Source organism: Astatotilapia calliptera, chromosome 15, assembly GCF_964374335.1.
Source record: "Astatotilapia calliptera chromosome 15, fAstCal68.1, whole genome shotgun sequence".
Lineage (NCBI taxonomy): Eukaryota > Metazoa > Chordata > Actinopteri > Cichliformes > Cichlidae > Astatotilapia > Astatotilapia calliptera.
Window position 1 is genome coordinate 4,294,798 of NC_137436.1, and position 14,261 is coordinate 4,309,058.

At 38.5% G+C, this 14,261-nt stretch overlaps 1 protein-coding gene across 1 annotated transcript; it reads right to left on the reverse strand.

Annotated features, from left to right (window-relative positions):
• Positions 1 to 2,165: 2,165 nt before the first annotated feature.
• Positions 2,166 to 13,093, reverse strand: LOC113006677 (solute carrier family 23 member 1-like). Its single transcript, XM_026142774.2, has 12 exons — positions 13,046 to 13,093; positions 12,027 to 12,161; positions 10,709 to 10,866; positions 9,122 to 9,281; positions 8,719 to 8,900; positions 7,854 to 7,974; positions 7,616 to 7,772; positions 7,283 to 7,536; positions 6,956 to 7,120; positions 6,760 to 6,868; positions 6,569 to 6,664; positions 2,166 to 4,861 (listed from the first exon to the last, which is right to left on the reverse strand). The coding sequence occupies exons 1-12, from the start codon at positions 13,091 to 13,093 to the stop codon at positions 4,629 to 4,631; spliced, it is 1,818 nt and encodes a 605-aa protein (XP_025998559.1). The 3' UTR covers positions 2,166 to 4,628.
• Positions 13,094 to 14,261: the final 1,168 nt, after the last annotated feature.

Below are 14,261 nucleotides of genomic sequence, written 5' to 3' on the forward strand. Positions count from 1 at the left end.
GTACAACTGTGAAAATGTTTCACTATTGTTATTTTCAGCACCCAGATCCAAACAAAGTTTTTATAATATAAGGAAGGAAGATCTGGTTTCCAAATTAGGATGTATGAGACGTATTTGTCATGTCATCGAACAATTAACTACGAGACTTAATAATCAATGCCAAAATTTAGCCTGAAGCACCCTCTCGTGTTCAAATTAAGGTAACACACCATGCAACAGTAAGAAAACGCTGCAGTCTCAATCAGATCAGAAAACATATTGTCAGAACGAAAAGCGTCCTTATAAGTGAGATCCTGACATTCAGTCAGAGATAAAGGTGTATGTAAAGCACTTATGTACAACAAAAACAAAACAGTTTATATACTTCAGCCATTTGTGTTTAAAAGCAGACACTAAATAAACATGAACCTTTTAGAGGGGCTAACTGGGATTGTATGGCTCAACTATCTATATCAAAAAGAGGTTTGAGAGGGAGAGTGAAATGTGCAGCTCACGAAGACCTGATGAAAGAGTAAAGGAAGCAGAAATCATAATGAGTATAAAGTGACTGCAGCATAATGAATATTTCAGGGTATTTCTCACCATTCAACAGTCTGCTTGTTACAAATCACCATATACTTCCTGCTTATTCATTTACATGTGTTTTGTTTTGTAAGCAGGCATTAACAGAAGTCTTCAGGCCAAAGACTGGAGCTCAGTCACTAGGAATTATTAAGGACGCCAAATCAACAGAAAAATCAGTGTGGATTTTAATTTTATAATCTTGCAATATTTCTGCTTCATTTCTGTGTTTCAAAATAACGTAAAACCCAAATTTAAAAAACAAACAAACATAGGAAATATGTCACATGTTTAAACTATGTCATGAAAAATGTTAGCTCATTTTTTAAAAGGTTTGGATGGGTAACATTGTCATCCCCTATGTAGCCGGTGTATCAGAGAAACTCAGGAGAGTTTTCTCCAAGCATGACATCCCAGTGTATTTCAGACCCAGCAACACGCTCAGACAGAAACTGGTTCACCCGAAAGACAAAACGCCAAAACACAAACTTAACAATGTGGTGTATGCTGTACAGTGCAGCGAGGAATGCTCAGACCTCTACATTGGAGAGACCAAACAGCCACTTCACAAGCGCATGGCACAACACAGAAGAGCCACCCCCACAGGACAAGACTCAGCAGTCCATCTGCATCTTAAGGATAAAGGTCACTCTTTCAAGGATGCCAATGTTCACATTTTGGACAGAGAGGACAGATGGTTTGAAAGAGGAGTGAAAGAAGCCATCTATGTCCACTGTGAGCGACCATCTTTGAACAGAGGCGGGGGTTTACGACACCAACTCTCTGCCATCTATAATCCAGTTTTGAGATCCCTTCCCAGACGCCTTAACGCCCACTCACATCCTGGGCCGTCTGACCTCAGGAATTCGCATGATAAGGTGGAGCCAGGTTTCACAGTGAACTCACCCGAAACTCTGGCTGATTGGGACCCACGCCCAGTTTCCCACCTTGGCTCAGGCGATTAGAGGATCATCAGGGGGTCCTTTTGTCCCTCTGTGGGGGGGATACTCCCACTAGGTTTATATCTGGGACTCTCCACCATTTGACCTTAGAACTGAAGAAGCTTCTCGGATGAGAGGTGAAACGTCTTCAAGCAACTTAAAGAAGTCCAGACGCTTTTCTTTGCAAGCTGCTTTGGTTCAAAATAAACTTTAACCTATTTGACTGCATTTTGTGTTTGTGTGAAACTGCACTTCTGCTGGACCCTGATTCCTTCTTGGACTTGTTCCCCACATCTTCTGGACGTGGTGAACTCTCTGTTGTCCTGTCTAACCTCACACAGAAAATCATCTTCTTTGGACACTGGTGTTTCTTTTGAACTTTTGATTTGTACTGGCTAACCGGTGTATTTTTTCTTTTCTTTCCTGTTTTTTTTTTTTTTGTTTGTTTTTCTTTTTCTTCTGTGCTTGAATGTTATTATTTTTTAATCTTATGTCCTTTGTCTGGTGTGATTTTATGTAACTTCGAACTTACAATCTTATAAATAAACATAACAAAAACTGTGTACTGTAAACCCTATTTATTTGTATTTTTCATTTTTTCCAATATTTGTATATTTGATATTTTAATTGAGACTGTTCATAATGCCTCAGAACTATGCACCTCATCCCCCCCTTTTCTTTTTCCACATGTCTGCACTGGATAGGAGCTGCTCTGAATCTCATTATACATGTATATAGTGACACTAAAAGGTATTCTATTCTATTCTATTCTATTCTATTCTATTCTATTCTACTGCTTTACTCTGAATTAAATGTGTTTGTGTGTGATCTGAAAACAATCACATTCAGTTTGTTTGTTTGTTTTAAATTGACACTTTACACAGCATCCCGACTTGTTTTGTGGCATTGGGGTTGTAATTCTGAGACTTTAGTTTATGAAGATTAATATGATCAATGTGTCTGTGAAAGGAAGGAACATACAATTTTAACTTTGTTGTTTAAAATTTTATTATTTAAAAGCTATCAGAGTTTATTTGAAGGTAAACCAGTGTCATAATTTCTTCCACCAGTGAGCACGAGGAAACACATCAAATTTATAGTCCCATTATTCCAGGCATAATCCTGACAGTACACAGCAGTATAACTGGCTGCCTTACAAGTAACCCTGTTAGCTTTTGCTACAACAACACATGTAGTTTCTGTATGAAATAAAATACTACATGTCACAAACAGATTTGCTTCACTCGACCTTAGACGAGGCTCCTTCCTCACCGTTCTTCAGTGTGAAGACAATCAGTATTTCTGAGCGCTGATGTACAAGATATGCTCGACACCCAGCTCAGGAAATGAGCAGGCTGTTTCCCAAAGCGTACGACAAGAGTCGAAGGCTTAACCTGATCTTTATTATAGGAATAAATCACACTTTGTCAGGTGAGAGTGTTTCCTCTTAGTGAGTAAAACTGTTCCCAATGTGCGCATAAACATGTAAAAATGTTAAGTTTAAATGAAACAAATAAATACAAAACAGTTATGGAAACACAACATTTTATGAATGTCTTTGCTCTTATTTTCTTGACAATTCAGAGCATTTAATACTCTCTGATGATGACCTTCAGGGCATAATTATGTTTCATTTGCACACATAATTATGTATAATTATGTTGGGCTTGAATCTTATAAACAGAAAAATAGCAGTTACCATGAATTACAGCCCATAAATGAGGTCAGCTTACATATACTTCACATACCTTCACTGGATGCTTATTATTTACCACGTTTCAATGAATGAATGAACCAGCATCGTGTTTTGCCCGCAGTGTGGCTCTATCTACCAGCGATAAATGCACAGTCATTTTCTATTTCTCATGGATTCTCTTTGAGCCTCACGCTGCTCCACTGAAACTCCATTTGCAGTGATAGTTGTGTCAGAAAAAAAATAAACTTGGCACTTGAAATCTGATCTTTCAAGAGCTTACAATAGATCTCATAAAGCAGGGCATGTCACGGGACGCTGATGATTGAAAAAGAAAATAAAGGCGATTCCTCAGGGTTGAAGTCCCGTCAGTGAGTGGGAATTGCTAAGTTATAATCTTTTATGCCACTGATATGCAGATCCATGCTACAATTTGACACAAAACTTTGACTTAGTGAGGAGGAACGCCACTTTCCAGAACACTGTGCAAAATTTAATATTCTGCAATATGTTCCCACCGAGGTACATCCAATCAAAGAAAATGTGAGATTTCTAAAGTGCAAATTACGCTCAGTGCCTCGTTCTAGCACGCCATCCTGAAATAACCTTAGGGTGTGCAACCAACCAATGACTTGTGGTCAAAATAGGCCCCGGGGAACACTGATGGCTCCACAGGTCGCAGCATTGCACCATATCCCACCTGTCTGTCAAAGTTGCTTAGACAAAGGAAATGAATACAGAGGGAAAAAGATATGACAGCATGGAAGGCAGGGAGATTGAGAAGATGTGTTATCTGTGTTTGTTTTCGCTAAAGGAAACACAATAACAGCTCAGGGGGCTGCTGCTGTGGGTTTTTAAGCAGCTGCCTGAATCAATGGGGAGATGGTGCTGTGTGATAATAAATTTATCCACGGGCTAAATTTAATTTCCTTCGAAAGAGAAGAAAGAAAAGCACATTATTCCAGTTTTCTGTTTGTGTGACCAGCACCAAGTTATTGGAAGATCTGGGAGTAATGGTGGCACACAGTAACACTCTGATCGCTCTGAAGTCCTCCTTTAATTGGTGTTGACAGAATCCGAGTCTTAGATATTTTTATTCCTTTTCGGTGCAGACAGGCTCAAACTGTCAAAATCTACTTTGCACATCAAAAATAAAGCGACTGCAGGTTTGACAGAGATAATCCCACTGTCTTGTTCTTGTTTTTGTTTTTTTAAGATGGACAGATCTCTATTTGCAATCAAGATCAAGCAAAGAGAGAGCGTTACCTTAAATGCATATATACCTGATATTTACAGCTAACCAGTACATGGTTCAATTTAAAAGATATCCATCAGTCAGTGATGCACGGTCTAAACACCAGAGTCTTTTCTGCGACACGTCTTGGTAAGAAACGAGCAGTTTGATTCAAACTAAGAAGCAAACTTAAGGTCGTTCAGATCCGTGTGCTGTACTCACTCTCCGGGCTCTGTGACACATGGTTGTCCTCCGACTGAGATCTGTGACCCTTGTGTGGGCAGAAAGGGATGTAACGAGCCCAAGATTGAGATTGGAGGTGAGAAGTTATGCCAAACGGAAGATCATACACCTCATCAGTTTCCAAACTGCTGCTAGAGTCTTGAAGATACACGTTTTCCCAGGCTAAGAGGCCACGTTCACGTTTAGTCCCTGAATGGTATGAAGAAGGCTGTTAGTTGAATATGCCGCACCTTTCTTTATATGTACACATATACAGTGTAAAACAAGATTAGTCACTGTTGACATGTCAGCTAACTGCTCCTAGATGTGCATGACTTTAAGCCGGGGTGACATACTGCATATAGTGTGTTTGAAGAAGATACGTTTGACTCCATTATTTCCCAAAGCCACAACATATTGATCTGCATGTTTGAGTTGGTACAGATTTTATGCCCTTCTTAATACAACCTCCCCATTTATCCAGGCTTCAGACCAGCACTGGGGGCAGATTATTTGTGACCTCCTCAGGCTGGGAGAACACCAGGGAGCCACACTCCAATGTATATACTATTAGCTGTCGGTAAATTTGTTAATTTCTTCTGTGAGGTTGGCCATTTAACATGAGTGCCTATGAGGATTGACTCCCTTTTAAAGGGACTGCGGTCTTTTGCATTTCTTGGTTAGCTTTATTTATTAGTAATTCTACCATTTTGAATTAACACCACACAGGAAGTCTGTCATTTTTAATTGATTTTGGTGATTTTTGTATTATTCAGTCGTTGTACTTTTTCAAACTCCTCCTAGGGTTCTAATTGTATCAATTTCATATTTGGTTTGTCTAAACAACAGAGCTGCGAAATGTTATATTGCAAACTTTTTGAGTCTTTGTTGAAGGCGGTATCTGTGGCACTGTGGTGAATTTCGAACACTTGCCATGGAATTTTAATTTGCTGCCATTCACTTATAGATTATTCAATCTGACCCAGACTTCTTTCTGATATTTCCATATAAACGAAGATATTTTTATAGAAATATTTAATGGTAGTCATAGTGCCCCCTTGTGGCAACAAGAAATGCCATGAGTTTTGTCCATAACATTTTGAAATTATGGCAATTATGAGATAGAGGTCTCAGAAACTCATGTAGCAAATATGATACAAATGGCATTAGGCTATAAGGTTAAGCAGTTAGTGGTACTACAATTTGAAAACTGAGTTTTCATCAAAGGATGTGACATTGGTGCCATGTTGAATTCTGATTTTTGGCAATGGAACAGGAAATTGCTGTATATCTCAAGTACACATTGTCCGGTCAGCCCCAGACTTCACATGCTTGATAAGAGTCAGAGTCTGGAGACTCTTGAGGTCACACTTATGGCAACAGGAAATCAACAGTAGGTGATAATCATCATCCCACGTACATGAAACTTTTATTGGTGGTTCCATGCATGATATACAGCAGTGTGTCTTATAATTAGTGGTTATTCTCCATCACCACCTAGTGGGCGTGGTGGGTGGGTGGGGGTGTGGGTTCAGTAGCCAATTTAAGCAACAACCAATTAGCATCCCAGGCTTAAAACATCCACATAACCACATGAAACTCCTCATCTAAAGCATGCCTGAGCTGTAGCATGGCTCGACAGCAGCACCCCTGAGCATGCACTGAGACGCACTGATTGCAGCTTTAACTGTATTTATTACCTGCATTTACCAAGAAGTCCCATTGAGATACCTCTGTTTTACAAGTGAGACCATACACGCATACACGCATGCTGAGGAGGCAACATGCACAAAAGCAGGGCCATACGACTAGTATACTTCAATGATATGCTGGTATAAATATGTATCTTAAATACATCTGTGCCATTTGTTATAAAAAGTCTGTATTATTCAAGAGAAGCCATCCATTACAGCTTACCAGGAATTGTGTTATCTAAGAAGAAGCCAAGGAAGCCTCCTACAAACATATGAGTAGTCAACAATATTTGCAACACTTGATCCACCTCCTTGACACCTGAGACAAAAAAGTATCACAAAAGATTTTGGATGATTTGCTTTTTATTTAACATTAAAAACTATTTATAGTGATATTTTCAATGGTGATTTTACCTGTGTCAAGAAAAGTGTGATTCTTCATGATCCAATTTGGAATAACAAGTGCAGAAAACATGGAGAAACCAAATATAAAGATATTCCGAGAAGAATTCATATCTGTGGACTGCCATGTAAGATGTGTCAGCAAAACACAGATAGTAGCAAAAATGTAAATGATTAAAAAAAAAAAGGATTTAGCACGGTTGTTTACCTGCAGATTAGAAATTCCAGCAGCTCCTATGACTCCAAACATGATCATGAACATCCCTCCAATCACAGGTGTAGGGATGGTTGTGAAGATTGCTCCAATTTTTCCCAGGATCCCCATCAAAATCATGACGAATCCACTCAGAAGAATCACTGTTCGACTGCCCACCTGTTGCCAAATGAAACATCATGCGGTTCATATGTTTTGCCCGGGTAATCAGGACCCACAGCCTCACTCATAAATTAGGTTTGCAGTCTTGATCCTTGTGTTGAAAGATAATTAAGCTCCGGAGTGGAACATTTTATGCAATTCATATTCACAGTATCTTACTCTGGTGATGCCGAGGGCTGCCACATTCTCGCTAAACGAAGTAGTGCCATTGCCCGTGCCAAACGCCCCTGCCAACAGTGACCCGACTCCCTCGACACCGATGCCACGATTGATGGCGTGCTTGGGGGGAGGCGGTGCTCCTGACAGCCTGGCACATGCATGGTAGTCACCCACAGACTCTGCCATGGAGCATATTATTCCAGCAATAATGCCAACCACACCTGCCAGGCTAGCAGTTGGCAACCCCCATTTACCTGAATAGGTAGGTCAACAGTTAGGCTTGTCACTGCTGAATACGTCTTTTGGCATTGTTTTAATTCCCTGTGGACTCACCAGGATAAGTAAATGTGAACCAAGAAGCCTCACTCACGACATTTCCCTTCACATCTGTGCGAGCCAGGTAGCCGTATTCATCTGGATCAGATGGCAGAACATCATAGATGGTGAGGAGGTAGCAGACTAACCATGAGACTGCAATGCCCAGGAGAATCTAATCAACATCTAAAGTTAGTATTAGAGCCAGTATGTTTTTGCTACATCAAATATGAAGTCGAATTTTAAGAGAACATACTGGCATTATCTGAAAGAGAAAGAACTTTGAGACGTGCAGTTTCTTGATCTTGTTGTATGCAGGAACAGGGATTGGTATGCGGCGGAGGTATTGAGAGAAAAGGATGATCAGCACTGTGGTCCTGTGCATAGAAAAGAATAAGCAAAAGGTGATGAATGCAAACAAAAACTCAAAAAACATCAACACAAACTGCTGAATTTAACTAATTTAATTGCATGTAAAATTCCCATGTCATTTTGTTACAAGTTGCACAAGTACAAGTTGTTACATTTTATGGAATATAGTTGAATTAAATTATTTGATTGTTTGATACCAAACACATTTTCCTTAAAGATTTTTGTATTTTATTAAATAAATCTTTGATTTTTTTAAAAATATTTCAGTGCATTTTACTCAAAATTATGACTTTATATTTATTGTGTCATTGGAAACCCATATGGAAAAGATATATATAAATCTTATAAAGTTTCTGTCTTGTGTGAAACTTGTATGAAAAGCATACAAGAGTGAAAACAGATATAAGATCCCTTGAAAAATTATATAAATGAAACTTGTATGTTTTGAAAACTTACTAAAACAATATATGAAAGTGGCCACTTTCATGAGTAAATCATATAAGCCTTATATGATTCACTATATGAAGTAGGCCACATCTGCTGCAAGTCTTTTATAAGTTTTTTCTATTTCTTTTCCATATGGGAAGATACTGGTGATACCGCTGTAGACACCATGTTTAAATCACTAGCTTTTGGCTGTATGCTAAACCACGACAAGGCAGAATTTACATCCTGATGTAAGTCTAGACTGTGACCTTGTGGGATGAAAATCTTCAACCCCATACTGATGCTTCAGAGTGGTTACATACATAGCAGAAATGCCCCAGTGGCTGCCTGCCTTCACTCCAGCTGAGTCGTACAGCGACAGGCCTATGAGTGACACGGTTGGAGCAATGGTTAAGGGGCCAATGAAGCGCATGAGGAAGCCGATGAGGCCAGAGAAACCAACCAAGACCTGGAGGAGAGAGGCCACCATAATAGAGCCCTGCAGCTGTGGACGGGAACATAGTGTTCAAGAACATCAGTATCAATGTCACCGTGTTTTCTTTGGCTGAGTGCTAGACTTAAACAATGAGTACAACTCGTTACTTCCTGGAGTGCAAACCACATGTGTTCACTGAATAAATCATGAGCTCTGCAGAAGTGCTGTTATGTTTTTGTTAGCGTGCTTTTAAGCAAAGATTTGGATGCGCAGAATTTGCGTTGGCTCACTGTTCTCATGCGGGTCTGCCACACTTCTATGAAGACAGGTGAGGAGGTATTGACCAGGCTGGCATTCTTGGTCCAAGCTGGGCATTCCCAGTCTGGCATGGACAACAAGGCCATGGCTGGGGTCACCAAGGCAAATGTACCTCCCTGTAGGATGGGAAGCCTAGAAGTGTGACATAAACAGTAATAACTTTCAGATAAACAGACAATCAGTTAGACCCATAGTTAGCACATGGTACGCTAACAAAAGAAGACAGTAGGTCGTTAAGCACAAGCTAGCAGATTCAATTTTCTTTTTAGTAAGCTTGTTTGTTTTTTTATCCTAAATTATGCAATACTTTGCACAAAAAAGTCACTGTACGTCTTGCTAACAGCCCATAGCTTTGTGCCCTATAGTGCTGACATGGTTGCATGTCCAGAAAGACAAAATTAATAATATTTATCATAATAGCAAGCTAACATTTACTAAGATGCTAAGATTTACTACAAGCACCAATTGATGCCTGTTTTTTTCTTTTTGTTGTTATTTAATAATCTTTCTAATTCAGCTACCTTTCAAACTTAACATGTATTTGTGTCATAAGTACATTTTTTTTTTATTAATTCCTGTCATAAAAATGTGATTGGAATTTAGTAAAAGAAACAAAGTATCTATGCAGTGTTGGGCAAGTTACTTTGAAAAAGTAATTAATTATAGTTAGTAGTTACTTCTTCAAAAAAGTAACTGAGTTACAAGATTCTAAAAGTAATTGATTACTTGAAAAGTAACTATTGCGTTACTTTAAAAAAACGTTTAACCCTCTGGGGTCCAGGGTATAATTGGCCATTTTTAACTACTTTTGATTTTCCCTCCACATTTTATCTTTAAAAACTATTTACTTTGCCTTGTTTGGTATCATCCTTTTCAGCACAACCTCACGTGTCTGAATTTACAGTCATGTTTTCATTTTGATATACTGTATTAACATAATTGATCTAAAATCAGACAAAAAACATAAAATCAGAGTAGAAAAAGTTCTATTTTTTACTGTAACAACCACAAACATGTTTATTGAATCATATTTCATAACTTTAAATGTAAATATAAATTGTCAATTTTAAAATCATATGCACAAGTTTTGCAAACAACAAAGTTATTTGCATCCATTTACCTTTTACCTTTTTTAAAATAACCATTTCAAACTATTTACAGAACAATCAGCTGTTCTGCATTCAATAAGATGCCACACAAATTATTTGTGCCACTCCAAGTATTCCTGTCCACTATAAAGGAGAACATCACAGCCTGATACCTGCAGGTCTGACAGCAGCAGGTGTATCACTCCTGTTTCTACCTGGAGACAGCAGTCGCCTCATTGTTCTCACACACAACACAAAACAACACAAAACTATCCACAACACTACACATATTACGTTATTCCCATCCCTGTATCTATGTAAATATTAGGATTTTACTGAATTTTTGAACATGGTCTTGCTCATCCACGGCAGCAACATCTTGTGCAGACAGAGTTGTATTAACTATTAAGTCAATATCAGACCATCCCTAAAGGATACAAAGCAGCAATAACCCAGCAGCAGCACTATTACCTGACACCGAAGATGACCTGCAGAATCGTGCACAGGCCAGAGACGAAGAAAATGTTGTTAATGAGCTGACTCTGGGTCAGGCTGTCATGCTGCAGACATAGGCCCTCTGAGAGGATGAGAGGGATGGAGATTATCCCACCAAATGCTGTCAGGTAATGCTGTAGAAGAGACAAACAGTGATGATGATGACAAAACGATGGCAGTGATTACACTGTTACCAACATTAGTGAAACAGAGAGAGCAGAAGGCCTATAAGGCATCCGTGTCACTTATGGTATGGGGTCATTTTCTGTATTTGTACACAAACAAAAAGGGGTTGCTTTTAGACTCCTTAACTGCTGTTGTGATGTTTACAGTTGGATCTCTGTCCACCACTACACTTTCAAAAGTAAGTGGACAACCTAATGTAATAAGAAATACAAGGATTGTGTTTAATACTTGAAAATCACTTGCAGTTACTGACTGCCTGAAGTCTAGAACCCATGGACATCATCAAAAGCAAAAATGTCCTCCCCTGAGACACTGTGCCACAGAAAAAATATCGAATTTCTTTACCTTTTATGTCATTATTTGTTTACTCTGTGAAGTACTCGCCAATCAGTTTGGCAGTATTTGTTTGAATCTGAGCAGAGAGTACAGCCCTGTACACTTTACAATGCATCCTCCTGTTTCTATGAGCAGTCACATCATCAATAAACACCACTGGCAGCCACTCATGCACGTGCCTTAACATCAGTTCCACCATACTTCACAGATGATGTGATATGAGCTGTTCGTCTCGTTCTTCATATGTTTCCCAGAACTGTTCAGTCTCTGTTAGATGTTTAAGTCTAATCTGTCTGCACCTTTTTGCATTTGCATTCATGAAGAAGTCTCACAGAGGTAAACCTACCTCCTTGAGAGTGTTCTTAAAGTTCTTTTTCTTAGCCATGGAAAAAAGTCTGGTATCGTGCACTTTAGTTGTCACCTGTGGTCTTTCAGGAATTTTGATGTTGTTGAGTTGACCTGTGCATTGATTCCTTTTAAGATTGTTATGACCATTCCTACTGTTTTTGCTTTCTCTGGTTTATTTTGAATTTTCATCCCAATTATAGAATTTTTTATTTGCAGAAACATGTCTTTGGATCTCATTTGAGAGGGAAATCCAAATCTAAATTCAGCCCTTAAACTGCTTGCTAAGTGGGTGTCCAGTTACTTTTGACCCTCTGAAAATAGGGGGCTTTGTCATTGTTCAAAAACTTTTGGATCTGATTATACATGACTGATAAATGGATGAAAAAGACACCAATACACTAATCACATCAAAGATTAAACACACCTGAATAGCCAAGAAAATGCACAGGTACCAAGGTGGAACATCAGTCACACAATAGGTCGGTTTATTTCTGTCTCCATCTGTTTCAGACGTTTTACACGCCTTTCCTTTGAGGTGATCATTAACTCGCTCATCCATCTGTAATATCATAGAAAAAAAATCAATCAAAAAATTGATACAAAAGAATCAGTATGCCAAAATAAAAGGAGATGAAAAATCATTATCTCGGGACTAGTTCACTTCCAGTTTATATAAAAACAGGGAACAAAAATTTTACTGAGGACAAACAGTGCTTTAAGAAATTTATTATTATAATTGTTGTTTCTGTAACGGTTAATCCACCAGCATGTGCAAGCTCTATAACTGAAATAATAGTTTTGATTGTAAAATACAATTATAGCTATCCATGAATTTTGAAATTTACACTTTTATAAATAAAAACCCCAATAAAACAGTAAATCACATGATCATTTTTAACTAGGATGCTAAATATATGAAAAAATTAAATTATTTTAGTTTTCAAACAAAGTTTTTTGACAGATGCTAGAATGTGTGAATTCTCGTTTTTATGACAGGTGGTCCAATAAAAATTTTAAGCACTGTACTAGTGTAATGACCTGCCTTCAGCTGCTTTTTGTGACTTGCAAATATTCATTATTTAACACTGAATCATTGAATAATTTGAGGTTTTATGTGCACGTTCAGGCAGAGTAGATGCAATGGAATGCACAGACATCATAAAGCATTTTATTTCTTTATTGGACTCGTATGTTTAAAAGAAAATACCATATTGTGTATATGTGCTCTAAACTGCAGCAAGCACTAGTAGGTTGCAAAACTTTCAAAACTTTCTCACCCTTTACTCCCACTGGATCACTTAGAACAGAGTTAAGTGCAGCTCTTATTGCAGTTAAAGGCAATCTGAACGTTTCCAGGTGCCTATTGATGCTGACCTTATTTAGAAAGAATGCTCAAAGAAGCAAACAATGGTATCTTTTACAAAAACACGTTATTGTACTCACATCAAACGCAAGATTGTCGAGTCCACTGCTGTCCACCCCAGAAGCCATTGAAATTTCAAAATGAAGTAGATTTTCTAACAAGAGATGAACCAAACTGTATGTACAACAAGGTACTAACAAGCAGTTGTTACTTGTTAAGGAGCCAAAGGTGGACAGGACGTTGTAAAGGTGTCTTACTGGCAGTGTCTGCCTTTCAGAGTATCACATTTATAGCTAGTACTGTTATGGTCATCCCAGGACTAAGTTCAGCTCCGGGCACCCGTGTTAATTATTTTTTAACCATGTGGACTTCCTAGCGCTAAAGGTAAGTTAGGAGAACAAGGTAAATAAATGACACTGACTATTGCATTTGTTCATATATTATCCAGTTTCTGTGAGTTAAAAATTATGCACTTTTGCTTTCAAGGTCTGATGTGACCCCCCCTTTTCGCTCCTGGACATCAGCTAATGGGAATACTTGCCCAATCGTCTAATTTGGATTGAATTTTCTAAAAGAATAAAACACTGATTCATTGAGCCTCATTCTTCTTATTCTATCTGTGGTAGAACAGCCAGTGTGCTTAAGGTCACTGTTTTTCTTTATGCACCACATTCATCTTCAAAGAATTCAGAATTTCTTGCTCTATCAATGATTACAACCTATCCCAGCTCGATGCAGGAAAACAGACACACTATTATGCTCCCTCCACCGTGCTTTACCCTCGGATAGAAGATGCTGCAGTGCCAGTGTTTTCGTTTTCCATCTCCTCACTGCAAAAAGGTCCTCGGGTCAAATCCACTGGGCGATTGTGGAATTTGCATGATCTCCCCTTGTCTGCATGGTTTGACACCTGGCACTCTGGCTTACATACCAAGCATGTTATGTTAATTGGTTAATTGTCTGTCTCTCTGTGTTGGTCCTGCGACTTGCCCAGGATGTCCCTTAGCTCTTGCCCTATGACAGTGAGGATGTTGTGACACTGAATTGGATAAATGGAAAAAATTAAGTGAATGGATTTTATTTACATAGATAATCTTTAATTGCATTCATGGCTCGTGTTCAAATATGATGATTTAATGCAAAAAGCATAAAAATTAAAAAGGTTGACTTCCAGGAACCTAACTTACTCTAAATAATCGTAAAGTCCAGTAAAAGCTGTGATAAGTTGACAGAGAGTATATATCAGCAATAGTGATAAAATGTTGTATGATTAAGGATGGTGCATGATTGGGGATA